This window comes from Pleurodeles waltl, unplaced genomic scaffold (genome assembly GCF_031143425.1).
Source record: "Pleurodeles waltl isolate 20211129_DDA unplaced genomic scaffold, aPleWal1.hap1.20221129 scaffold_73, whole genome shotgun sequence".
In the NCBI taxonomy this organism is placed as follows: Eukaryota; Metazoa; Chordata; class Amphibia; order Caudata; family Salamandridae; genus Pleurodeles; species Pleurodeles waltl.
The window spans coordinates 600,643-628,209 of NW_027150394.1; the positions used below are offsets into that span (position 1 = coordinate 600,643).

The 27,567-nt window shown below is 47.8% G+C and overlaps 1 protein-coding gene across 3 annotated transcripts in view; it reads left to right on the forward strand.

The window, feature by feature from the left end:
• Positions 1-6,685: 6,685 nt before the first annotated feature.
• LOC138281243 (LYR motif-containing protein 2-like) overlaps positions 6,686-27,567 on the forward strand; it is a 106,708-nt gene continuing 85,826 nt past the window's right edge. The window contains exon 1 of one of the 3 annotated variants that reach the window (XM_069219565.1): positions 6,686-6,849. In XM_069219565.1, coding sequence (XP_069075666.1) covers positions 6,805-6,849 — 45 coding nt within the window. In that variant the 5' untranslated portion in view covers positions 6,686-6,804. The remainder of the gene's footprint in view (positions 6,850-27,567) is intronic. The other 2 variants (XM_069219566.1, XR_011200886.1) reach the window with 2 other exon arrangements.

Consider the following 27,567-nt stretch of genomic DNA (forward strand, 5'->3'; position numbering starts at 1 on the left):
ATGCTGCAGCCCATAGGGATCTCCTGGAACCCCAATACCCTGGGTACCTAGGTACCATATACTAGGGAATTATAAGGGTGTTCCAGTGTGCCAATCAGAATTGGTTAAAATGGTCACTAGCCTGCAGGGACAATTTTAAAAGAAGCGAGAGCATAAACACTGAGGTTCTGGTTAGCAGAGCCTCAGTGACACAGTTAGTCACTACACAGGGAACACATTCAGGCCACAAACTATGAGCACTGGGGTCCTGGCTAGCAGGATCCCAGTGAGACTGGCAAAAACAAACTGACATACATGAAAAATGGGGGTAACATGCCAGGCAAGATGGTACTTTCCTAGAGTGACTGTTTGGTGGTGGAGGAAAAATACTCAGTGAGTAACTACTGGGAGGAGGAAGGGAGAATGCGGATAATGAAGAGTAACTGTGAGTAATCTAGACGTTACAATTAAGGTTACAGTCTCACGAGAATCACTTTGTGGTCCCAACAGGCGAGATCTTGGGAAAGGATGTCCTTTGCTAACTCGGCATGAAAACAAACCTTGAGAGTAAAACATCGAGTTGTAGATGAAAAAATATGCTAAGCTCTAGAAGTGATGGATTGAATACTTGAAGTAATCTCAGTCACTGGTAATCACTCCGGGCGCATCTCAGTTCATTATTTTGCCCCGACATGCCACCTCAGGTTGGATCCAGCCATATGCAACCCAGCCTTGGCCCTGCTCCAATGGGAATGGTCCAGCATGTACTGGTGCCAGGTACTCCCTGTACTGGAATAGAAGTACCCAGGACACCTTTCACCCTAGTTATGGGCTCATCAGCCGGGTATAGCTTGCTTCCAGTGACAGTGTGCAGGGGACCCGTCTTTAGTGTACATGAGATAACGACATTGTGCTCAAACCACTGCCCTCAAAATATCTTTCATACCCTGGATGCACAGTGTGGAGAGGCAGATAAATGAATTACTATGTGGAGGAATAATGGTGACAGAGCTTCAGGCAGGTCACTCCCCTGCACCGCTTGCCGGTGTTGCCGCTGCTCCAGGTTCCCTATTTTTTCTCTGCCCTGGTCTCCCCGCCGCTGCGTCCCTGCGGTCCCGCCCCTCTCCCTCCACTTCAATTTCCTTTTTCCCCGCTGCTGCGTCCCTGCGGCCCCGCCCCTCTCCCTCCACTTCAAATTCCTTTTTCCCCACCGCTGTGTCCCTGCGGCCCCGTCCCCCTCCCTCCACTTCAATTTCCTTTTTTCCCACTGCTGTGTCCTCGCGGCCCGCCCCCTGCTCGCCCATTCGCTGCCACCTCCCTCCTCCCTGCTGCCCCTCCCTTACACCTCCCCTTATATGGCAGCGGCTGCGCCGCTGGCACGCTGAGGGTGTGGCTAAGGCAAACCCATCCGCGTCCAGACCGCGCCCAGTGCTGGGACCCCTGGACCCCAAGATCACCACGGCCAGCCAAGCCATTACACCGCCAGCACTCTCCGTGCACTCAACACCGGACGAGCACACGCCTGCTTCCTGGCCTCCCCTAAGCACACCCATGGACCATTCACCTGCCGGAACTGCAGCCTCACCAGCCTCCAAATCGCCAAACCTCCTGCCGAGCCTGACCACAACTACCTCCGATGCAGCCTCCTTAACACCCGCTCCGCACGCAAACACGCCGTCGAACTCTGGGACCTGCTCGACACCTCCACCCCGGACGTTGCCTTCCTGACGGAGACCTGGATGAACGCCTCCTCGGCCTCAGACATCGCCATAGTCCTTCCAGATGGCTACAAGATTGTCAGCATCAGGGCAGTGCGCGCTCTACAGGCGACAAAAATGCAAAAACCTAGCAATTTCAAGCTGACATAATTTATGCATTGTGCTGATATGATGTTGTTTAACCTTTTGCATTGCAGAGTTTAATCTTGAAGACTTATGTTCAGCATGCATATAAATACTGTTCACATGTGATGTACTGCTGCAGTCTTTCAGACTGTGTCAGGGTGTGGTCCCCTTCCAGAGCCTTCTAGAAGTTTTCCCTGCAGCATGCCTGGGTGTGGTTTGTGGGCTGGGCCAAGACTCTATATAAGGGAGCCAGCCCAGCTCCACATGCTCACTATTCAGAGGTCCCGGGCAGAGCAGCAGCATCTTCCTGAGCTCCTTTTCCGGCGGCCTACTTTGATTCCTCCAGGCCTCGCCCTTTTTTCACTTCATTTGGTGATCCTAGATCAGGGCGGTAAGACGGAGGTCGGGCTGGGCCCCCGATTCTGTAATCAAAGACGATTGAGTTCTTGGGCCTAATCTTTGCATGATAAGCGATTTGACTCTTGTGCATGTGAATGTGCGCTTGGTCGTTTCATGGCATTTACATGTGGATACTCAAATCGGCAAGACGCGCAATTCTTTTCTCGTGCTTTAACTCTTGATATTCATTATGCGCTACCATTCCTTGGCAGTTACATGGTGGCCTTCGAATCAGCAAGACGCGCGATTCGTTTTCTTGTACTTTAACCCTTGATATTCATTGCGCGCTACCATTCCTTGGCAGTTACATGATGGCCTTCGAATCGGCAAGACGCGCGATTCGTTTTCTTGTACTTTAACCCTTGATATTCATTGTGCGCTACCATTCCATGGCAGTTACATGGTGGCTTTCGAATCGGCAAGACACGCGATTTGTTTTCTTGTGCTTTAACCTTTGATATTCCTTATGCGTTACCATTCCTAGGCATTTATATGGTGGTTCTCGAATCGGCAAGACGCACGATTCTTTCCCTGTGTGTAATTCATGTTATTCATTGTACGCTACCATTTCCTGACATTCGTTTTGGTGACCTTCGAATCGGCAAGCCGCGCTATTCCTTTTCTGTGTTCAAAAATCACGGTGTTCATTATGCGCTACCATTTTCAGGCATTTACTTGGTGGTTTTCGAGTTGGTAAGTCGCGTGATTTATTTCCCGAGTTTAATTTGTGTTATTCATTGTGCACAAATCATTCAATGATATTTTCTACCTATGTGAAAATCTGCAATGTGCGCAATTCATGTTCCGGCAATTTGAGGGAACAAAAAGACAGAGTTCAAGATGTAATGTTGAGTGTTCCTAATATGTTTTCTCAAAACCTGATTCATATGATGGTTTAGAAATCATTCAGATTGTTTCCTGATCCTCAGGCAAAGGATGGTACTTGAATTTGAAAGTTGCATTTAACTTTTCTTGATTCCCTCACAGGTACCCAGACATCTTGAAGCCTAGTCATTTTAAGTCTATGCTTAGGTTGTCCATGCTTTCAGAATGACAATGTTTAGAGGCATAGTCTATATTGATTCATATGATAAATTTGTGATATTGTTTTAACCTTTTTGCTTCCTACAGGTCTCCTTCTAAGCTGTTCCCTTCCTAATCCCCTTTTCCCCACTTGGACTCTCTTAGACTCTGTGACAATTTTAATCAGAGTATTGGAGCTGTCTTGTGGTGGAAGTGTTGGGAACGTGCACAGACCCCGGGGATCTGGTGACTCTGACAAAGATCACCTGCAGGGATCGCACCAACAGAGTCGGAGTCGGAGGCGGAATCACCATCGTCCACAAGAACACCATCAGGGTCACGACCTGTACCGACGACACCCTCAGCACCGCCGACCACCTGCACTTCCAGATCCACACCAACCCCAACACCACCCTCAGAGGAACCCTCATCTACAGACCCCACGGCCTCAGTTCTGCGACTCCATCGCCGACCTCGTCAGCAGGCAGCACTAGCCTCCGCCGACTACGTCCTCCTCAGCGACCTGAACTTTCACCTGGAGAATAACAACGACCCCAACTCCACCACTAATCGACAACCTTGCCACCCTCGGACTCAGACAACTCGTCACTACCCCAACACACTCCGCTGGCCACACGCCGGACCCCCTCTTCTCCGTTAGCCCTCACGTCACCTTCAGCCACACCACCGAACTCCCATGGACCGAACACCGCTGCATCCACTTCACCTTCCAGAAACCCACCACGCACCACTGCACCCAACAGATCCCCCGCCGCAACTGCAGCAAAATCAGCCAAGACAAGATGAACACCAGCCTCGCCCGAAAACCGCCCACTGAACCCACCAATTCTGAGCTCGCAGCCTGCAACCTCTGGTGCTGGATCGATGACTGCGCCAACACTCTTGCCCCGCTCAATAAACCTTCCAACAAAGGTGCCAACAAGAGAGCCAGCTGGTTCACCTCTGACCTTTGAGCCTCCAAGCAAACCTGGAGGGAAAGTGGCTCCTTGAACAGACACCAGACAACCATGCCGCCTTCAAGAACGCCATCTGCAATCACCATCACCTCATCAGACCTGCCAAGAAAACCTCCTTCAAAGACCGCCTGGACAACAACACACACAACAGCAAAGAGCTCTTCAACATCATGAATGAACTCTCCAACCCCAGCACAAACAACATCCCACCTTCACAAGACCTGTGCAACTCCCTCGCCGCCTTCTTCCACCACAAGATCACAGACATCCATGACAGCTTCAACAGCCAGACCACCCCGCAATCACCGACTCCTCAGACTCTCCACCCACCTTCAACTACGACCCCCTGCTCGTCTGGGCCAACGTGAACGAAGACGACACAATCAAAACCATGGGCACCATCCACTCTGGATCTCCGCCAGACCCAGGCCCGCACCACATCTTTAACAAAGCAAGCGCCACCATCGCACCCTACCTCCGAAAAGTCATCAACATCTCCTTCGAGACTGCGACCTACCCCGAGAGCTGAAAGCATGCTGAGATCAACCCGTGCTCAAGAAACCCATGGCGGACCCGAGAGACCTCAAGAACTTCCGTCCCATCTCCCTGCTCCCATTTCCGGCCCTTGTCATCAAGAAGATCGTCAACAGACAACTGACCCACTACCTCAAAGAAAAGAACATCCTGGACCCAGCCAAGTCAGGGTTCCGCAGCAACCACAGTACCGAAACCGCCCTCATCGCCGCCACCGACGACATCAGGGCCATGCTTGACCGCGGTGAAACCGCGGCCCTCATCCTCCTGGACCTCTTGGCCGCCTTCGACACCGTCTGCCACCGCTTCCTACGCACACGCCTCCACAATGCAGGGATCCAGGACAAAGCTCTGGAGTGGACGACCTCCTTCCTCTCCAGCAGAACCCAGAGCGTCCGCCTCCCCCCTTTCTGCTCCGAAGCCTCCAAGATCATCTGCGGCGTTCCCCAAGGTTCATCTCTCAGCCCTACACTTTTCAACGTCTACATGGCCCCGCTCGCCTGCGTCGCCCGGCTACACAATCTTAATATCATCTCCTACGCCACCCAACTGATCCTCTCCCTCACCAAGGACCCCCTCACCGCCAAATCCAGCCTCCACGAAGGAATGAAGGCCGTCGCCGAATGGATGAGGAACAGCAAACTGAAGTTGAACTCAGATAAGACCGAGGTCCTCATGCTCAGCGCCAACCCCTCAGCCTGGGACGACTCCTGGTGGCCGACCGCTCTGGGAGCAGCCCCAACACCCACCAACCACGCACGCAACCTGGGCATCATCCTCGACTCAACACTCTCCATGACCAAGCAAGTCAGCGCCGTCTCCTCATCCTGCTTCAACACCCTCCGCATGCTCCGCAAGATCTACAGATGGATCCCCACAGAAACAAGAACAGCCACCCAAGCCCTCGTCAGCAGCAAACTTGATTACAGAAATGCCCTCTACGCAGGAGCCCCGGCCAAACTCCTCAAACGACTGCAACGCATACAAAACGCCTCCGCACGCCTGATCCTTGATGCCCACCCCCACAGCCACATCACTCCCCTTCTGAGAGACCTACACTGGCTCCCCGTCAAGAAAAGGATAACCTTCAAGCTCCTCACCCACGCACACAAGGCGCTCCACAACACCGGCCCAGCCTACCTCAACAGACGACTCAACTTCTACACCCCGTCCCGCCACCTCCGCTCAGCCGACCTCGCCACCGTCCCCCACATCCAAAGAGCAACAACCGGAGGAAGATGCTTCTCCCACCTGGCCGCCAAGACCTGGAACACCCTTCCCTTTCCCCTACGACAAAAGACCTGCTGACTTTCAGGAAGTGGCTCAAAACCTGGCTATTTGAGCAGTAGCAGCACCCCTCCCCCCCCTCAGCGCCTTGAGACCCTCACGCGTGGTAGTGCGCTCTACAAATACACTGATTGATTGATTGATTGACAGAGCATGAACCGTGGCGCTCTGTATCACTCATGTTAGAATAAACAGAATGTCTCAGATTCATTGTGCATTAATTACAACCTGGTAAGACAGTTATATGTTTTTATTAAAATCAGCTATATCAAACGGCACGGAGAAGCCTAGAGAGTAAGAAGAGAGAGTTAAAGGGAAAACACAGCAAACTGTCGGTGTAAAAATGTGATGTAAAACATTGATACTAGGCAACAATGGTGTTTGCATAACCAGAAATGTTACCCCCAGGTCACGGGGAGGGCCCCGAGTGAGAGTCTGGTAGCAGTGCAACAGCGCCTTGATGTGAAGTTATTGTTTGTGGTCAGCAAGCGCCGTCGTGAAGTAGCGCTTCGGGTCGAGGGGCTTTCCATCCGAGAAGATGGTGCAATCTTGCCCGGGGAGGGTTCGACTGTGCACGGCTTTAAAGGGCACACTGTCCATCCTCGTGTTAGTGACGTCAGAGCAGCGCTGCTTTCACTTTGAGCCCTGCAGTAGGCGCTACAAACGCAGGGGGCGCTGCTGCCCCACCTCCAGCTCACAGCAGAGGAAGGTGGAAGCTCTGAACCAGGAGTCGGGGCTGCAGGGGGTGGTCTCCAGGCAGCATGGTGACGTCCAGGCTCCCCCCAGCAGCGCTCACCCTCAAACAGGTACTCTGTCTGTCTGGCGGGGGGGGGGGCACGGAAGCCACAGAAGTAGCAGCTGCCACCCTGGCACTGACAGCCCCGGGGCTCCCAGTTTGTAGGGGTCACGGTGGCACCGACAGGAGTAACAAAGGGCCCCAGGCTCCAGTAAACAGACCTCCATGTTGGAGTGATGAGACCTCCGTGTTACTACAGGTTAATGTTAAGTGCCTGTGCATGTTGTAATATATGAACAACACACGAAGGACATCCGTCTCATATGGTACTGTGTCTGTCTGAGCGCTCAGTTCGTAGGGGTCACGATGGCATCAACAGGAGTAACAAAGGGCCCCAGGCTCCAGTAAACAGACCTCCATGTTAAGTGCCTGTTGTAATATTTGAACAACACACGAGGAACATCAGAGCCATGTAAGCTGCGCCTGCGCGGCCCCAGTCCCGTTTTTTTCTGTGAATTCTGGGACTTGTAGTCCTGGTGATGGAACAAAAATTACAAATCCCAGAATTCAAAGGAAAAGGCTGGACTGGAGCCAGAGGGACCAGGCGGTCAGGAAGCAGAGACCACAGCCAGGGCGTTAAGTGCGATGGGGGCTTGGGGGCTTTAAAAGGGGCGTGTCCTGTGTAATTAAGGGCGTGGCTTAAACATGTAAACTAAAGGTCTGTGCTTCCCACAGTGAGCCACCCTATCGTCATTGTATGCTTTATGACATTGCATCCAGATATATAACACAACAACTGATGTACACCTAACTCAACCAGGACAATAATCACACCACACACGGAGCTTGGAAACTTGGCAGGGCTGCTCCCCTGAATGCAGCCAGAGGGGGGACACAGTTGGGAAGCAGAGTGCCACAGCCAGGGCTTTAAAACTGCGATCAAGAACTGGGTGGGAGTGGGCTAGGAGGGTGTGGCCTATGGAATTAAGGGCGTGGCTTAAACAAGTAAACTAAAGGTCTGTGCTTCCCACAGAGTGCCACCCTATCGTCATTGTATGCTTTATGACATTGCATCCAGATATATAACACAACAACTGATGTACACCTAACTCAACCAGGACAATCATCACACCACACACGGAGCTTGGAAACTTGGCAGGGCTGCTCCCCTGAATGCAGCCAGAGGGGGGACACAGTTGGGAAGCAGAGTGCCACAGCCAGGGCTTTAAAACTGCGATCAAGAACTGGGTGGGAGTGGGCTAGGAGGGTGTGGCCTATGGAATTAAGGGCGTGGCTTAAACATGTAAACTAAAGGTCTGTGCTTCCCATAGTTTGCTCTGTGAGTGCATTGTTATGACATCCAGATATATAACACAATAAGTGACGTATACTCAAAACAAACTAGGACTGTTGTCTGTGTCAGTGTTTATTAGCTGTATAAGATAAATGAGTAATAATGTTTTGTAAATAATATTAATTCTGAAACTATGAGAGAATTCAACATTACTGAGGTCTGTGGAAGGGGCAGTGGTCTTCAGAGCGTCTCAATCTCTCCCACAATTCCCTTCACACCACATTCCTCAATAGCTGCCAAGTTTCTCAAGTCCATGCATGATGTGCTGCTACAGGCCATTTTTTTTCTTTGAATTCTGGGACTTGTTGTTCTGTTTTACAATGAAATAAATAGGCCTACAATTCCCAGAATTCAAATACAAAAACTGGACTGGAGCAGCACATCACACAAGCACCTGGGATTTTTGGCAGGACTGTTCCTCTGCATTCTATGGTAGACACTTGTGCCCCTCTTATGTCGAGCATGCACGTGGTTTGACCTGTTGTAAATACTGTGGGGTTTTAACCACACCCATCACTTTGCCTCGTTCATGGGCTTGCCTTTCAAAAATTCCTTGATGTCATTGGTAAATACTTTTACATTTGTTCCGCCTTGGGGTGGTTTTGTCACGCCTTGCAGACTGACTCTGGTACATGAATAATTTTACGATTGGCGATAAACTTAAGCATGGGTGAACTATTTTTTTCTTTTGTATCTCCCCTTCGTGATTTATGGCGGCCATGGCACTCACAGCGCAAACTCCATTGGCGGAATTGGAGCGCTGGTCACATTGTTCACACTGTTACCTAATTAGAGTAATTTCTTTTGGCTCTCCCCTTCACGCTCCATAGCTTTCCCAAAAACACTTATAACTCTTTACTAAAAACCACTGAAATCCACAACAGGTCTCTCCCATCACAGTGGGAAAGCCTATACTTCAATATTCACAGCACTCGGGGAAAAGACCCCCATAATGCTTTGCAAGCATTCTTTTTCAAAAATTTTCGCCCATAACTCAGTCTGTGATGGTCGTAGGACAATGGAACAAACACCAAAACCTTCAGCATGACACACTCTTTCTGTTTAGGTCATCTCTGAATCCCCACACTAGGTTAATGGGGACTCCAAAATAATAACTCCTCCCACCATTCAGTCACTTTCCAAGGTCCCTAATGGCTGGAGCTTCTGTTTTTACAGCTTGGAGTACTTTGTATTCTGAGGGCCTTAGTATTGCAGTAGGCCTGAAAATGTATAAGGCAGTACAATCTCTAGGGGCTAAATATATGGTTGTACCACATTACTTTGTGCTATTTTGTTATCGTGTGGCTATGCCCTATAGGGGCCAACTATATGGTTACCTGACCATGTTTCTTACAAATGATAATTTTATTGTGGTGTCCTCTAGGGGCTGATCTGAGCATTAAAGTCAACACATCACAATATTTGCTGCACTCGGTCGTCCCATAATGCTCTCGTGGCTGGAACTTTTGTTTTACAGCTGAAAGCAGTTTGTGTTTTAGGGGTCTTGTTTGTAGTATCATTGCTGTAGGCCTGCTAGTCCTTAAAATGTGTAATGCACTACGCCCTCTAGGGGCTAAATATATGGTTACACTGTAAGACTTTCAATCATTATCTTTTCATGTGGTTCTTCCTTTTAGGTGCTAACTACATGGTAACATGACCATGTTTCTAACAAATGCTATTTTTATTGTGGTGTTCTGTAGGGGTTGTTCTGAGCTTTACAGTGTAATGCCAAACGTGTATTTCTGCTAAAGGTTGTTATTGGGTTTATGATAATTGTGTGCTTTATTAATCTCTCCTTATTGAAATTATGACCATGATTCGGGCCAATTTAACATCCTTATTACACTCTGGCTGTTTGGACACTCTTGATATGTCTGGGTGACCCCTCTAGTTTATTTCTCTTGTTACTCCTCGATGGCTGTCTTGTTTTAGGAATTGTTAGCCAGATAGTAATTCTGGTGGTGGGTGATGAAAATGGTATTCTATTGGAATTAGCAAGGCAGATTTTAGTTGGGATGCTAAATGGCAACATTTTCATTTTTGGCTGCACATAGAGGAAGAAGGTAAATGGAAGTGCTTTGGTTATATGCAGGGCCACTGGAATTATGTGGCAGGGAAAGACCAAATTATGCGGCAGGGTTGACCAATTTATGTGGCAAGAAAAGTCCAGTTATAAATTTACAATGCAAATAGCTCTAACTCAAGCAAATGTTAGACCCATTACATTGCAAATGCTTGTTCTCTTCACATCTTTCTAAATCCTCCATCTCATATCTCACACCTCAGCTCCCTCCCCTTCGGAACTGTCTTTTCACTCTCCTCTGTATGTCCCTCCTCACTTCTCCTCTGCTTCACCAACCCTCACACTCAATGCACCCACTCGCCTCTAAGCACTGCCTCTTCTATGCCTCCCTCCTTGTCAGAATTTTTCCACTGTTTGTCCTTTTCACACACACAAGATCACAGTTGAAACTTTCAGACATGGCCATTGCTCTGTGCACACGGCAGAGATGGCAAGGATTGGGTGAACATGTGTTCTGTTCTTTTATTTCAAAACTTCTTAGAGAGATTTTGTATGAACAGAAGAAATAAACCACAGTAAATACACCGAGTGGGGATATTGTGACCCAAAGCTAATAATATTGTTAGAATAGTACTACATGGACGCAAACGACTGAAAGGCTATGATTAGTTGGACTAATAGTATGCAATGAGACGTAAATGACAGTAATATATCTTCCGCCAGCAGCATACTTAAAGACGAGGAAGACGGGAAGCCGACTCCCGTAAGCACCTGGCTACGCTCCTAAAGCAAACTGGACCAAGAACGGGAGACACAGGATAGCAAGAGGCGGGAGAAGTGCAAGGAAGAGGGTAAATCGCCGACGTACGAGTAGTCTAGGTCCATGGTTCCCAACCTTTTGACTTCTGTGGACCCCCACTTTATCATTACTGTAATCCGAGGACCCCCACTGAATCATCATTGGAATCTTGGGATCCCCCAGTGAGTCATTACTGGAAGTCAGGGACTCCGGCCTAAACATTGTCGATGATTAGAAATGCAAACCAATACACAAAAAATACAGCAACAAGCAATCATCTAACACATACACAAATGACAACATATTTTAGTTAATTTGAAAACAAATTAAAAAATAATAATTTTAATAGGAAGGGTGGAGCTTTTTTCAAATTCAATTGAAGCCACACATTGTCCGCACTATATTATGTTTGATGCCCCTGCACTGCTCCCATGAATTAATCTGAGGCTACTAATTTAATTTTTAGCCTCCAATTCAAATTTCTCTACATTTACCGTACATATTAAAATTTTCAATTGTACGTTTAATCACTGTACTATATACACTTTATTAGTCTGTTAATATTATACAATTTCCTAAGCACCTGCAGACCCCCTGAGGAGGCTTCACCTGCCCCTAAGGGTCTCCGGACCACCGGAGGGGAGCCCTGGTATAGGTGAGAGAAAATATTTGTGCTGTCGGGTGGTTCAAGGGTAATTGTTTCTCCAGCAGATGTGTTCAGTGGATACTATATGTTGGGGGTCATGACAGTACCAGAATGATGTGGGTTGTGAGAGGCGTGAATACTGCGGATTTATGCCACCCAAGGCCACCATAAATGGAATGGAAGGTGGATAAGCGGTTTCTAAACTAAAAGAATTTGTTTACCCGCAATGGTCAAAGGTACGTCTAAGTGAGCATATTCTGGGAGATTCAGGGAAGGGTCCATAAAGAAGCTCGTGAACCGAGGATCACCGTGGGGAAATATAGGGAAATTTGTTGCATAAAATACTTGAGGGTTGATCCGTCACCGGAATCCAAAAAATTCCTCGATAGCTTACAGTTGTAAAACGTGCTCCAGATCCCCTGATTCTTTGCAATTCCAGCATGTGTTTGATTCACTTAGTTTAAGCTAGACTCCAGCGAGACAGATGCACCAAGAGAAATTTTGTTTGTGCCAAGGAGGGTAGAAATTTGTATGGCAGAATTTTGGATCACATATTGGTCCAAATCCAGTCATGTGGGGTGATCTACGCAGGATTTTTAAGTGTTTTTCCCACTTGGATGGTATGGGAGAACGGCGTTTATTCACAGGGAAATTTCATATATTTTAGAAGCGGTATGCCCGGCAGCCACTTATTTCTGAAGAAGGGGGCTTACGTCCGGACCATGAAGTCGCCAATTTTACCAATCTTTGTCTTTATCTTTAAGAAGGTATAAGAGCCTCAGTTAGATAGCTTTTTGGGGTTTGTATTTCAGCAAATAAAAGGGGTCTAGACTCAGAGTACAGGTCTCTAACCAGTGAAATACCATTTATTTACCATTCAGCCCCATGCACTGGAGGTAGATCGGCTGAGGTCCGTTTGCTGTTCAAGTGAAAAAACGGTAGATTTTGAAAATATGTTAAATCATTTTTTTTAACAATACTTTTTACCATTTTTTATCCACTTGGAGAATGGCCCTGTTGGTGTCCTTTAAGAGGTGGTTTGAGTTAGCTGCATTAAATAGGACATGGATATAAGCTGTTATTTGTAGGGGGAGGCAGGATGCTTTCTGTGGGACACCAGTACGGCTGAGAAGTAGAGCAGTCCAGAAACCCTTGTGCTCCTTGGGAGCCTAGGAATGCGGTTTGGTAATTTATGTGAATAGGGGGTTTACATCCCCCTTCAGAGTAGTGTGATCTGAGGGTCTCATTTAGAGCTTGGCGGGGGGGTTACTCCATCACAAATGTCCCGTCTGCTGCGTTACGAACCCATTGCCTCTCGCCTGCCTCGTGGTCTCGTGCAGCCTTCCTTCATTGTCTATATTGTGATTTTCTGTCATAGTTGCCGGCAGTAGTTCCGTAGCATCAGCAGCGGGTCCGTGTCTTAGTTAGCGTACCACATCAAAGGTTGGGGTCCAGCTGAAACCTTCAGACCAGAATTCTGTTGAAAATGACCTAATAAGTGTGACATATTGATTCTGTCTCACCATCACCCTGGACCTCTATCAATCTGTGCACCATCTCCACTCTCTGACTCATCCCAACCCCATTCTACCACCATCATCTCCAAAATCACCCTTCCTAGACCCTCCCTCCTCTACTCCTCCTGGCTCACCCTAACCTCAGTTTACTACTATGAGCTCCCAAACAGCCCTACTAAATTCTCCCTCATGTATCGCTCCTTCGACCCATCCCTAACTCCATTTTACTACTATGATCTTCCTAATCCCTTTCTACAGACTCTTCCCTCCTCCATCTCTCCTTTACTCATCCCAAACCTCATCTTACTACTATGATCTCCCAACGTACACTTTTGGATTCTTCCCTCTTCTATCCCACCGTTATTCTATTCAATCCAACCTAAAAACTCACATGTCCTCCACTCAACCAACTCATACCTCCCTACACCAATACTATACTCACATTTCCCTAATCCAGCACTAATACATTTAGATTCCAGAGTAGCGTGCTACTCGCTGAAAAGTGCTTTGATGCCTTGTCGGGGGTAGTAAGCTCCATATAAATACAATTACAAAATTATAACAAATGAAGATCGTAATGCGGAGGATGTGCTATCTGGCACGTTTGTGATGGAGTAACCCGTCCGCCGAGGTTCTACAATCAGGCTCTAAGTTTCTTAAGAGAGGTTCTGGCGTCTTTGTTCTACAAAACCGTAGAAATATTTTTATGTAATGAGGAGGAGAAGAAATTATCTGAAAGGCAAATTGGGAGCATGCTCACAATGAAGCCCACAGGGGTGCGATCATCATTGTTATGGACTCTAACCCACCACGAAATGTGTTTGGGTGACCATGAATCTAACAGGTCTTTGATTTTGCCTATAGTTTTATTTTCATGATATCTTACAGAGGATACGAGATTGTTTGAGACCCACACGCCAAGATACTTGAGAAACTTAGGTTGCCAGCGAAGGCCAGAGCCCCCTGGCAGACATTCGTCATTTAGCGGAAGGGCTTCCGTTTTGTCTCTGTTTAAACTGTAACTCGCGATTTTAGAAAAAGACTGTGTGATATTTAAAATTGCCGGGATTACAACCTCAGTGTTTTCTGAGAAAATCAGTATGTTTTCGGCATAGGCAGTAGATTTTCGGGTGGCTGAGCTAAAGTCAATACCTTTTTATGTCTGCAGAATTGTTGACAAGTCTCAATCAAGGATCATTGGCCAACAGGAACAGTAAAGATGAAAGTGGACAACCCTAGCGGGTTTCCTGGTGGAGTGGGAAGGGATCCAAGAGGGAGCCATTGATCCTAACTCTGGCTAGCGGGCGTCATGCAGTGCCATAATCATGTTAATGAAAAGGGAATCAAGATTGTGTTATTGAAGAACCGCTTCTATATAGTGCCAAGATACCTTATCAAAGGCCTTCTCGGCGTCCAGGGTGATAGCGGTCGTGGATGTGGTGATGGACTGGGCCTTTTCAGTAACGTGGCAGGTGTGTGTATTATCTCTAGCAAGTCTGCCTTTTAGAAAGCCTGCTTGGGATTTATGAACCAGTCTAGGGGTAATCGGGTCTGCTGGGATTTTTGCACATTTGTAGCTTTAATTTTAATAAAAGAAATTAGGCGACAGCTCTTTGGCTCTGCGGGATCCATGCCTTTTTTCTGGATCACTACTGTGGTAGACTCTTCGGCCGAACCAGAGCCTTTACCATTTTTTGCAAAATAGCTCAGAGCAGCTTCAGGTGGCTATAAAAGTGTGTTGAGCATAGTTCTGTAGAAGACAGTAGGTAAACCCTCTGGGCCAGGGGCCTTACCAGTCAGGATGGATCTAGTTGCCGTGTAAATCTCCTCTCGTGTAATGGGTCTATTGAGAGTTTCTCTGTCAGATAAGGAAACCGTGTTAGGCGGCGTGTTATCTTTTAAGAAGGATGAGCACTTGTCTTTAGAAGTAGAATCCAAACCCCTGGATTAGGAGGCATAAAAGCTTCTGAAATCATTTAGAGCAGGGGTGGGCGGAACTCCCTGAGTTTTAATCCACAGAGTTCCGCAGAGTTACATAAATCTTCGCGAGATTTCGCAGAGTTCCACCCTCCTAAGACGGCACACTTAATAAGACACAAACTGTTTTGCTGTGTGCCTGCACAGCAGTGGGAATAACTTCTGATCCTATTGCTGTTACAATCTCCTTTGGCTGCTCAAATATAAAGTGTCTCAGGATTATTGAATTCGGCTCTGTGAAAGCAAAGGTCTTCTAGTCGAAACAACCCTCCCTTAGCCAAGCCGCGCATGCAGAAGGGAGCCAAAGGCCGACCACTGACGCGCGCTTTGTCTCAACAGATGCCAGTGGTACTTTGGAACCACCAGCGTGACATCCTTCACCTGTCAATCTCCGCCCACCAGTGGTCAGACATCCCTGATGAATGTCTGCTCCCCAGCGAGCGTGGGTTGCGAGAAGTGGTAAACATTTACTCTTAATGACCGTGTATTTTGAATTGCAATGCTGGATTCACAGTTCTCAAGTTTTATTCTGCAGAGAAAAGAATCCTTTGTGTTGCAACATTCTGCTGGCAAGGGTGAGAACATGAACTCCGTGCCACACCTCCTTTGCAAAGCTGTCTGATGTTGGGCACCTGGCAGGCTCGAGCCACCCACTCTCCTCTGTGGGCAGCACCCTGTGCCCTTTGTTTAACCCCAGCAGCCACAGCGTGTGAGAGTGCCCGGGAGGGACAATGCCAGCCATGTGCGGTCCTGGCACTGTGCCCTGTCACTCCTGTGCCAGTCTGATTCATCAGTGTAGAAATATGCGTACACTCATACACCACACATTCAAACACAGTTAGTACCCACACACAGCACTAACACACATTAACACATACATGGACATAAAACAGCACGTTGTCGGTTCCAGGCACGTTTGTTGGGCCCTGGAAACATCCCACCCCCTCCCCCGCCCAAGTCACGATAGAGCCCCCTGTTGTGTTGTAGCTGTTATAAGAGCTACAACACGACAGGGAGTTAAATGCGCCTGGAGCGGCTCAATGAACTCACGCGACTCCGTTTGACTCTTTGGGTCGGCGTGGTCAGGGGAGGCCGCAGTCCGTGGTGCCGCCGGTAACACGTTGTTCGTGCTGATCTCCGTGCCGCGACTGCCCCCGACCACGCCTCTTTTTATTTTTATAACTCCGGGCCGGAGGCCACGGAGCAAACCACACAACACTAACTCAGAGGGGAAATCCCTCGGAACATCCGGGGACTCCAACACTAACCGTTATGTAACTGTAACACACCCCTCAGGCATTATCGAGTGTCGGCTGGCCGGTTACGTCACCGGCCACAGACACTACATTCCTCCCCAAAATATAAAACGAAAACAAACAGAGAACTTTACATTCAGTCACAGAGATGATCTCGTAGACGGATTGATGGACGAGGGTTATTCCGCAAACCATATCTGGCAGACCCTGCACGTTGAGACAATAACTCAGTGGTGGGTCCCTCTCTCGGTGGCTCATTATGGATCAAACCAGGGACGTCTCGTTGAACCTGACCCGCATCGCACGTGGAACTATCCACAGAGAGGCCTGGGGAGGACGGCATGACATCAACCATACTATCATCCACTTCATCATCATTACTCCTTGAACCGTGAAACTTCTTAAACAGCGATATATTGTGAGTCACAGTGTCAGTGCCACGCTGGGCAACAACAGCAGACCCATTCCTTTGAATGATTTTCCACGGGACAGAATCAAAAGGCATGCGAAATTTGCTGCCAGGTAGGGTTTGTTTAAGCAATACCTGATCACCCACCTTGAGATCGGACACAGTCGCTCGTCGGAAATGGCTCATTCGCTGATTAGACAGCCGTCTCTTTTCCTGCACTAGATCGGGAGCCAGGACAGGGGGACTCCACGAAGAGTGATGAGGAATGGCATCCACAGACGCTCTCCCAAAGGCCAGGTGACTGGGGGCCCGATTAGTGGTAGAATGAGGAGTGTGTCGATAGTTTCCATAGAAATGAGAAAATGGCGTAGTCCACAGCCTGACCCACAGCGATTGCAATTCTAATCACTTTGTTTAAAGTCCGCATAAACCGTTCCACCTCTCCGTTAGCTTGGGGCCAGCGTGGGGTGATTCTGCGATGACGGGTGCCTGTAATCTTGAGATATTCAGCCAGTTCCTTACTTTGAAAAGGGGGTCCGTTGTCTGTTTTTATCTCGGTGATCAGACCATGAGTGGCCATGGTTTTCTCGAGACCTGAAATTACCACTTCCGCAGTGAGGGCAGGGATGATCTCCACTTCTGGATACTTAGAGAAATCATCAATGATGACCATAGTATGGCGCCCATCAGGCAAACTGCCAAAATCCAAACTAGCGGAAACCCAAGGACCTGTAGGAGAAGGCTCAGTTTCAATAGGAACAGGCTTACTTGACTCCCCAGTTGCCTGACACCAACGGCACGACCTCACTAGGGTCTCCACTTGCTCATCCATCAGAGGAAACCACACTTTGGACCTGAAACGGCTCTTGGTCTTGACCATTCCTTGATGGCCATTATGGGCTAACTCCACTGCTTTGGCGGTGAGGGAGGAAGGAATCACTAACCGACTTCCTTTCAAAAGGCATCCCCTATCATCAGTGGTAAGTTCGTCTCGGACATTGTACAGACTTCCAATGACCCTTTGAGAATCATTGTTCAGCAAAGGCAACTGTCCTCTAAGACGGTGCCATTGATTGTTCTGCATTGCCACGAGAACCTTTTGCAAACATTCATCGTTCGAGGTTGCTTGAACAATCTCGTCCATGGTCATTGGCATCAGCCGGGACCGGTCAGTGATATATCGGACATACTCCTCTGTTTCCTGCGCTTCTTCAACTTCTATAGCAGAAGCAACTCTTGGATGCCTTGACAAATAATCTGCCGGATTCTCCGACCCTGGGCGATATTCCATCTGGCACCGATAGTCCTGCAACTGCAACATCCACTTCTCAATTCTCGGAGGCGGCTTGGATGCAGTTCCATTGAACAGAGGAAGTAATGGTTTATGGTCAGTAGTTACCACAAACGGGCGGCCATATACGTAGAGATGAAAGTGCTTGCAGCCCCAGTGCACAGCAATCGCTTCTTTTTCAATCTGGGAATAACGTTGTTCCGTTTCAGTGAGTGACCGACTGGCATATGCAACAGGAGACCACTTGTCTCCGCCCTGATCTTGCAACAACACAGCACCTAGCCCCTTTGGACCAGCGTCCACGGCGATCTTTGTGTTTTTCTTGGGATCGAAATATTTCAGAACCGTTTCACTGGATAAAGCCTCCTTGATACTGTCAAAAGCGGCCTGTTCTGTCGTACCCCACCTCTAAGGCTCAGTAGATTTAGTGAGGCTTCGTAAAGGCTGAGTAAGGTTAGACAAATCCTTCATAAATCATCCACAATAGTTCACCATTCCCAGAAAACTTCTCACCTCTGTGACACTTGTAGGAGGGAGAGCCTTCTTGATGTCATTCACCTTTGCAGGATCAGGGGCTACTCCATTGGCGGAAAGAGTATACCCAAAAAATTGGATTCTATCCTTTAGAAACTCACATTTTTGGCGGTGCAGGGTGAGTCCAGAATCCTGAATTCGCTGGAGGACTTTCTGTAATCTGGAGTGATGCTCAGCAACAGTCGGAGCATGGACAAGAATGTCATCACTCACATTCAGAGTTCCAGGCAAACCAACTAACAGCTCTTGAATAACGTTCTGGAACACTTCCGCAGCACTGGACACCCCAAAACTTAAACGTTTATATCTTCTGAGCCCCACATGTGTGGAGAAGGTTGTGATATAACGGGATTCTTTGGCTAGCACTAACTGGTGGTACCCCGATCGGAGATCCAGCTTCGAAAACCATTTAGAGTCACTGAGCTCCCCCAGTATGTCATCAATCGTAGGGGTCAGATGCCTTTCTCTCTTGATGGCAGCATTCGGGAGGCGCATGTCCACACATATTCGTACCTCACCAGGCTGTTTGGGTTTCCTGGCCACCACAATCGGGGATACCCAGGGAGTAGGCCCTGAGACTTTCTCAATAATTCTCGCTTTCTCCAAACTGTCCAACTCTCTTTCCACTTGGGGTCGAAGGTGAAATGCCACTCGCCGATGGCGTAATGCTACCGGTTGCACAGTTTGGTCAATGTGTAATTTGATCTCTTGGCCTTTTAGACACCCTATTCCTTTGAATACCCCATCATATTGGGCGATCAACTCAGACACCGATTCCTTGTGGATACTCAACGCAAATGTCACAATCTCTCTCTTCCGCAGCCTAACAGCATACCAGTTCCTCCCTCCGTCACATAGACTTTCGCAGGCGTGGACTGTGACCCATGGGTGATGACGGTCTCAAACACGCCTCTCAGAGCTAAAGGTGTGCTTTGCCCATCCATACACCTTGACATTCGCTTTGGTCAGTGCGGGTGTTGGGGACATTCGGCAGTGTTCGTCAGCCGCCAGTAGATTTATGGATGCTCCCGTGTCCACCACTGCGACAATCTCATGCTGACCCATGAGGATCTGGCATTTTGCAAGCTGTGTCTGACGATGGCTGGTAGGCTTGACCGCAAAGAGAGAGTGTACAACATGAATTACTGCTTCGTCATCATCCATATCACTTCCCCGCTCCGACTTCTCTGGAGGGGCTTCTTCTCGGGCCACGTTGATGGATGCACTTCTCATGTTTCTTGACCGACAAACCTTTGCGAAGTGGTTCATCTTTCCGCAGTTAGAACATACTTTTCCTCTCGCTGGGCACTCGGATGCTCTATGTGGTATCCCACCACAGTATCCACATTGCTTTGTTCTTGTCTTCTTACCCATTTGTCGGGGTCAACTAGTAGGTGCTGCGACCGTATTGGCCACCTCTTCCTTGATGGGACGCTGTAGGGCGGCTTCCATGTGTGAGGCTCTAGCTCTCGACAGCTCTTTGGTACGGCCCAACTGTAAAATATCCGGTAAGGACTTTCCAGATTCCTCGAGGATACGTTCCCTAAGCCTAAGGGACGTACACCCTTGGATTATCTGTCCTCGAACCTCTTCAGTCTCATCCGTGAATCTGCATGTACTTGCTAATTCTCTTAGTCTTATGTGAAAAGCATATAGCGATTCTTCAATTTGTTGCCTCGCTTGTCTAAATATGAACCTTTCATAGTCCGTGTTGACCATGGGTTCGAAGTGTCTGCTGAGCGCTGCTATCAGCGTAGCATGTGTTTTGGGTTCATTCTCCACTAGGTTTTTGGATATTTTGCATATGTCTTTGCCTCCTATGTGGATCAGTAATGCACGCTTCTGGTCATCTTCTACTTTGGTAGCCTCAAAAAACAGGAGTACTCTTTCTACCCACTCTTTCCACTTTGGAGCCTGGGCAGACGGTGCCCCTTCTACCACAAACGGTTCAACTGGAGGTATAGCGGACATTGTGACTTGTTGGGCTCAAACCTGCCAGGTAATTACCAGCTGTAAGTGTGCTATGTCTGTGGTGAGCACAATTGTGTCCTTCTGTGGTTCTTATTTTTTGTTTTGAACACAAACAAAAAAAAAATGTCTCTTTTTTTTTTTTTTTTTTTTTTTTTAGAGGAGAGCCCTCCGGTTCTTAGTTATTGTGCCTGTTGACGTAGAGATCCACATCAAATGCTTGGATCTCACCAGTAATCCAAATTAGAGCCGGCACGAGCACCGTGTCATGCACGGCCGCCGCTCTGTATTCTGTTTTTTCTTTAGAACAAATAGAGCAGGCACAGCACCGCGTGTTCAGCGGCCGCCGCTCTATTTGTTTTTTTTTTTTTTTTTAAAGAGAAAGAGCCGCGCCTCCGTCGCACGCGCACCGCGTGTTAGGCGGCCGCAACGGAGCACTGCCCGGGGCGAGGGTTCGCTCACCCTCGTCGCCAATTTGTTGTGTTGTAGCTCTTATAAGAGCTACAACACGACAGGGAGTTAAATGCGCCTGGAGCGGATCAATGAACTCACGCGACTCCGTTTGACTCTTTGGGTCGGCGTGGTCTGGGGAGGCCGCAGTCTGTGGTGCCGCCGGCAACACGTTGTTCGTGCTGATCTCCGTGCCGCGACTGCCCCCGACCACGCCTCTTTTTATTTTTATAACTCCGGGCCGGAGGCCACGGAGCAAACCACACAACACTAACTCAGAGGGGAAATCCCTCGGAACATCCGGGGACTCCAACACTAACCGTTATGTAACCGTAACACACCCCTCAGGCATTATCGAGTGTCGACTGGCCGGTTACGTCACCGGCCACAGACACTACACCCCCCATGCAGGCGACAGAGCTGCGACTTACCCTCAAGCAGAGCTCTTCCTCTGTCTCTGGATGGTTCCTTCAGCACCAGCGCGTCTCCAGCAATGATGCTCCCCCAGATTCTGCGTCCAGCCCGCCAGCAGTTGCCCCAGCAACTGCATCCGAGAAGACATGTTGTCGATACCAGATCGTTCAAAGCAAGAGCTTGGAGCGACACAACTACAAGTCCCACAATGCTTCACTACCCTGCGTTCTCTAATTGGTGCTGCTCTTTCTCGCTTTTTGTTCCCCTGGGATCACAAAACGAGTCTGGAGTGGTCCAAACACCCCCACTTTCTTCGCTCAGGGTCGGATGGATAACTTCACTGCTCGGTCCCTCCTCTTCATGCCATCACCACCCCAGCTGCATCTTTGGCTGACCGAGCCCCCTTGTCCCGCCACCCAGTCCTATGCCTGGGTTACAAGCTTCGTCCTGTCGAGCCTTTCACCAAATAACAGAGCGAGGTTTGAAACGCATGGATGTGTGGGTGCGTGCACCGCCTTTTAGTGATAAAATGCTCTAGTGTCGCGCGAGTGTCATTTATAGAAGGGGCGGGCGCCGGTAAACTCCGCCACGCGGCGGTTGGCAGAGTTTTTGCTGAACTTGAATCGCAAAACTCCGCGAACACCACCTGCGGAGCAGTTTACAGCCCATCCATAATTTAGAATACCTGTATTTTTAGTTTTAATAAAGTCGTTCTTGTCTTTAATATTGGTGATTAGAAATGTGTCGCTTTCTGAGACTGGACCCTTAGATGACCCCGTTTATTGTGATCGTACTTCAAGGGTTTCAGCCTATCCAGGAGCTTGGAATTGTTGGTGTGTCTGTGTTGTGCTTCCAGTGTTTTGGTTTCAGTGCTTAAGGTTGCCTGGGATAGTTTAATGTCTCCATTTCTCTTGGTCATTCTGCTGATAGCTAGGGCTCGAGAGTAGCATTTTAGGGGAGCCCATAGTGTGATTGGGGAAGAGACCAGGGTGTTCTCCACAATAAATAATGTAAACTCTTTGGATAAGAATGCAATCTCTTCAGCATCTTCAAGCACTGTTTAAACACTAAAAAATTTATTTGATCGGGCCTTGAGAATACATGAGTCATTATCACTGCAGCGCGGTCAGAGACGCGTATAGGTGCAGTCGAGGCCTCAGGTACAGACTGTAAGAGAGTAGAGCCTACAAGTAAATAATATATATGCGCAAATAGCTTGAGTGTGGCAGGGACAAGAAAAAGAAATCTACTCTCGGGTTAAGTAATCTCCATATATCATTAAGCTTATGGACATTGCAAAAGCTCTGCGAGGCTTCATGGGCTTTGGGTGGTTTAAATTTAGCCGAAGCGTGTCGGCCATGTATCTGCCCCATAGGGAAGTTAAAATCACCCCACAAATAATGGATGCATTTTGAGGAGTAAGCTCTAGTTTTGAGTTAGAGATGCTCAGAATGTGTGGGGTGTCTTCATTGGGAGCATAGATATTTAAAACAGAGATCTTTTTTGCCATGCTCTTGTCTAGTTAAGAACCTTTGTTGCTTGTTCAAATGAGATGATTGATAAAGCAGGCTTTTTAGAACTGAGATTGACCCTGTTTTTCTTACCCACGGTGCCTTAAGAGGCAATGTCTCCTGCCCAGCCATACCTCACAGAGAGTACATTTTTATTAGCAATTTTAATTTTCTGCAACATAATTATATCACCTTTAAGCTTGTTACAATATTCACAACTTTTCCACCACTTGACCGGTGAATCAGGCCTCTTGCGTTAAATGATATAAACTTAATGGTCATCGTACCTCTTCATTGGTGGATGGTGAATACAATGTCATTTTTAACGGTGTAATGTGAAGAAACGAGCATCCCTTATCAGACTTTGGACTGTTTGCAAGTCAATCAATCAATCATTCAATTAATCAGGATTCTTATAGAGCGCGGGTAATCACCCGTTTGGGTCTCATGGGGGAGGTGGGCTTTCTGCAGCTCAATCAAAGTGCTGAACGGCCGGTACAGTCGAAGAGTCCGGTCTTGAGGTCCTTCCTAAATTGAGCCAGTGAGGGAGGTTGCCTGAGATGAGGGGGAAGAGAGTTCCAGGTCTTAGCTGCGAGGTACGAGAAGGATCTTCCTCCGGCTGTGGTCTTGTGGATCCGTGGGATCATGGCCAGGTGAGTGGAATGGAGTTGGCTGGTGGGCGTGTGGAAATCGGGGCGGTGGTTGAGGTATGCAGGTCTGATGTTGTGGAGGACCTTGTAGTCATTCGTGAGGAGCTTGAAGGTGATTGGTTTGTTCATTGGAGCCAGTGGAGGTCTCTAAGGTGCCCGGACATTAGGCTGCGGTGAGGGATGTCCAGGATAAGTCTAGCCGCGGCGTTCTGGATTCTTTTCCATTTCTTTTGGTGAGGGGCTCCATACAAAGTCCACCCAGTAAAAAACTGAGCAGAATAGAGACAGAGAATAGAAAACCACAGAGGAGAGAGGAAAATAGCAGCCCCAAGACACAACCCACGAAATCCACCGCACCACCAATCCACAGCAGGCCATCTCAAGGAGATGAGGTACTACGAATGGGATAGTGCAGGAGACCCAAACAATGATAAGATAAGGATGCAAGAGGTGTCTAGCTAGTGCATGTGCTAATGAAGACCAGCCGTATGAGGAGACCCAGAAAGTGGATGCAGAAGACGATATGACCTGAGGGTTTGCGAAAGAGAAGGGTCCCTTATGTGAATAAGTGGACTTGTAAATGGGAGCCAAAACACATGTAGTAGTTATTTAAGTGACCATGCCTGATTACGGTGTATGGTTTAGAAATGTTTCCAGATCTGATGGTTAAAAAAAGACCAGAATCTGAAATTTGAAAATAATTCTGAATTTTGAGGGGCCCACAAATGAGTGTGAGATGGACTTTTCAGATAGTCTTTTGCAGAGACCCAGGAAATCCTTTCTTTTAGCTATGGTGTCCCCAACGAAGTCCTGGGAAATGGTGATTCTGGTGTGGTTCCTTATGTGTGTGCAAATGGGTTCTGCACGCTGTTGTGTTAGGAGTTTGAAAATCATAAGTCTGGGAGATGAGGGATTTCTGGGTTTGAAATTTAAGACGCGATGGGCAGGATCAATCTCAAAGTCCCTGGAAAAAGTTATGTTTACTGTTGTGGGTATCCATGATTTGAGGAAGGCAATTGCAGAGAGCGCCTTATCCTCATCACCCTCCGGGAGGCCAAAGGTGCAAAGGTTGCTTAACCTGTTGCAATCTTCCGGTCCGTTATTTCATGCTTAAAAGTATATTTGCTTTGTCCGAACTTTGGCTTGCCTTGGCATGGAGGTTACTCTTGTCTTCCAAGGTGATGATTCTGGATTTTGTGTTAGGAATTATGAAATGTAGGTCTTTTTCAAGTCTTTCCGAATACCGGCAACCTCCACTTGGAGTTGGTCGAAATTTGTTTTGGTCATTTGTTCGATGTCATCCAGTGTATTAGAGTTATCAGGTTTGTGACTCTGCAGATGATCATGCACCTCTGTACCACCCAAATGCCAGTAGCCTTTTGATCACTGTTTATAGAGCCAGGCTGATGAGGCTGTAGGAGAGACCTGAGAGAGAGCGTGCTGAGGGTGTGAGACACCTGCGAAGATAAATGTGGCAGAGTGAACTCATGGCATTCACGGACAGCCGCAGCCAATTTGAGATTAATGAAGATTCCAGGAGTTTGAAGGGGTAGAGCTAAAGATGTCCCAAAATGGCATCCAGTTGGATAAACTTGTCGTGGTCTGTAGATTGCACGTCCTGGCACTGGTGATTAGGGAGCATCATTGCTGCGATTAATAATAAGGAATAGAGCGGAGGGCTCAGCGGGGCTGACACAGAGGCCGCCATCTTGTTCGGGTCCATACCAAGCGCACCCGGTGAACATGGATTCTAAACACCTTTTTAACCCAGTGACAGCCACTCTGAGAAATCACACCTACTTTAGCCTCAATTTCAGAACTCTTAATCGTGGCCTGTTATAAACACGATAGCAACTTATTTCCAAGTATTCACCGTGCAAGAGTGATGTGCTTCACAAAAAAATATAGAAACATAACAACCAATAAATAACAAGCAGTCTTAGGAAATGGAAGATAAAGTTTAAAATGTGAAGTGTAAACAGCTGACTTGGATTACCTTAACATGTTTCACATTCATTATTCTGTGATGTTATTCAGGGTTGAAATGCGTGCAGTGTCACTTCCCCTGCCCATGGCATTTTGAGGCATTGAGGCAGGTGCCGGCCTGGCGGGCAGACGTCCGCACTACAGGAATACACAGGTCTCAGACACAGCCATGCACACGTTTTACAGGCAGACACAGGTCTCACAGCCACAGATTTAGGCAGGCAGACCGAGGCATACATAGGGCCGACATGCACAAAGGTATATTTAGGTCTCACAGGCAAACAGGCATACACTGGTCGCACAGGTGCACACAGGTTTCCCAGACATAGGTATATTTAGGCCTCACAGGAATAGACAGGCAGACACAGGCATTCACGATTCTCCCAGGCACAGGTATATTTAAGTCTCAAAGGCGCAGGATAGACAGGCAGATACAGCCATGCGCAGGTTTCTCAGACACAGGTATATTTAGGTCTCACAGGCATACACAGGTCTCACAGGTATACACAAGCAGTCACAGGCATACACAAGTCTCACAGGATCATGCAGATCTCCCAGACACAGGTGTATATATAGGTCTCACAGGCATACACAGGTCTCACAGGTATACACAAGTAGTCACAGGCATACACAAGTCTCACAGGATCATGCAGATCTCCCAGACACAGGTATATATAGGTCTCACAGGCAGACACAGGCGCACACACTTACACCTCACGGATAGGCACAGGCCTCGCAGATAGACATAGCTGACAAGTGCCCAGGTTTATGTGTGACACTTTGAGCCATCCCAGGTTTTTAGTCAACAGCACCTGCTTTCAATGGATTGTAGCTTCCCTTAACACACTGGATGTTCAGCGTGAGAGCAATTTGATTTGAAGCTGCCCTATATGTAAAGCTCGCAGGAATGAAATAGACTAGGACTGTAGTCATCAATTCTTGGTGACATAATAATAAACCAGTCTCCCTATATTGAGTACTTGCTCTGTGGGACCCGTGGCACAGGGTGCAGGCATACCGTACCTGAGAATCTGGAGCTCCACTGGAACACTGCCTATCGATGGTGTGGGAGCTGAGATGAGCGGTGGGTACATTGTGTTACTACTTGAGCCCAAGAACGGATTTGATTGGGTACATTTGGATCATCTGAAAGAGTTCATGATGTTTACAATGAGTTTCCATCGTTACTTGTCAGGTGTTAGTTAATGCACTTTATTATCCATATTTTCTTTCAGAATTAAATTTATATTTGTCCTTAGTCCGTCTGTTATTCCTTTTGAGTTTCTAACTCTGAGTCCTGATAAACCACATGATTGAGTATTTTGTGCATTTTCCTGCACCGAGAAGTCTATCCGCTGCTTGAAGGTGGTTGATGTGGATGGGGTCCTGGTCTCTGATACTGTGATAAATAATTTTGTTGGATTTTGACTTATGTTTTCTGATTGAGATCACAAAATGTGAGCATTTCTCGGTGAATAACTGGGTAGTAGCCACACAACACTTTACCCTACCATTGCACATTGTACACTGCAGAAAGTGAATGACTCATTGGCTCATCGTGGTCGCCTACCCTAAGCCTGTTATGAAACTTATACTGGAACCTTAAACCAGATTCAATGCTCAGAGCAGCCGGTGCGAGAATCCAGTTATCTAGTTAGCAATGCTGCCAGTTTTAGGTTGAGCCTACACAGTGCTTTCACTGTTTCTTCGAGACATGCTTTATATATTTTGTGGGCTTACATCCCGTCCATTGCCATTTTATTTGTCCTTTCCATTATTTCTTTAAAATGCTTACTTGTTACTGGTGAGTTCTCCTCCTTCTTTGTCCTCCTTTTTGTGTTTTGTTTCTTCCCATAGAACACTGCTGAACTACTAGTATCCTTAGACGTTGGGGTTTAAGTGTTCATTTTTTGGGGACTACTTTTTTCTTTATTTCCTGCTCATGTTTGTGCAAGCTTCGCTTTGATGCTTGCTCCATCCACTAAACACTCCCTCCCCCG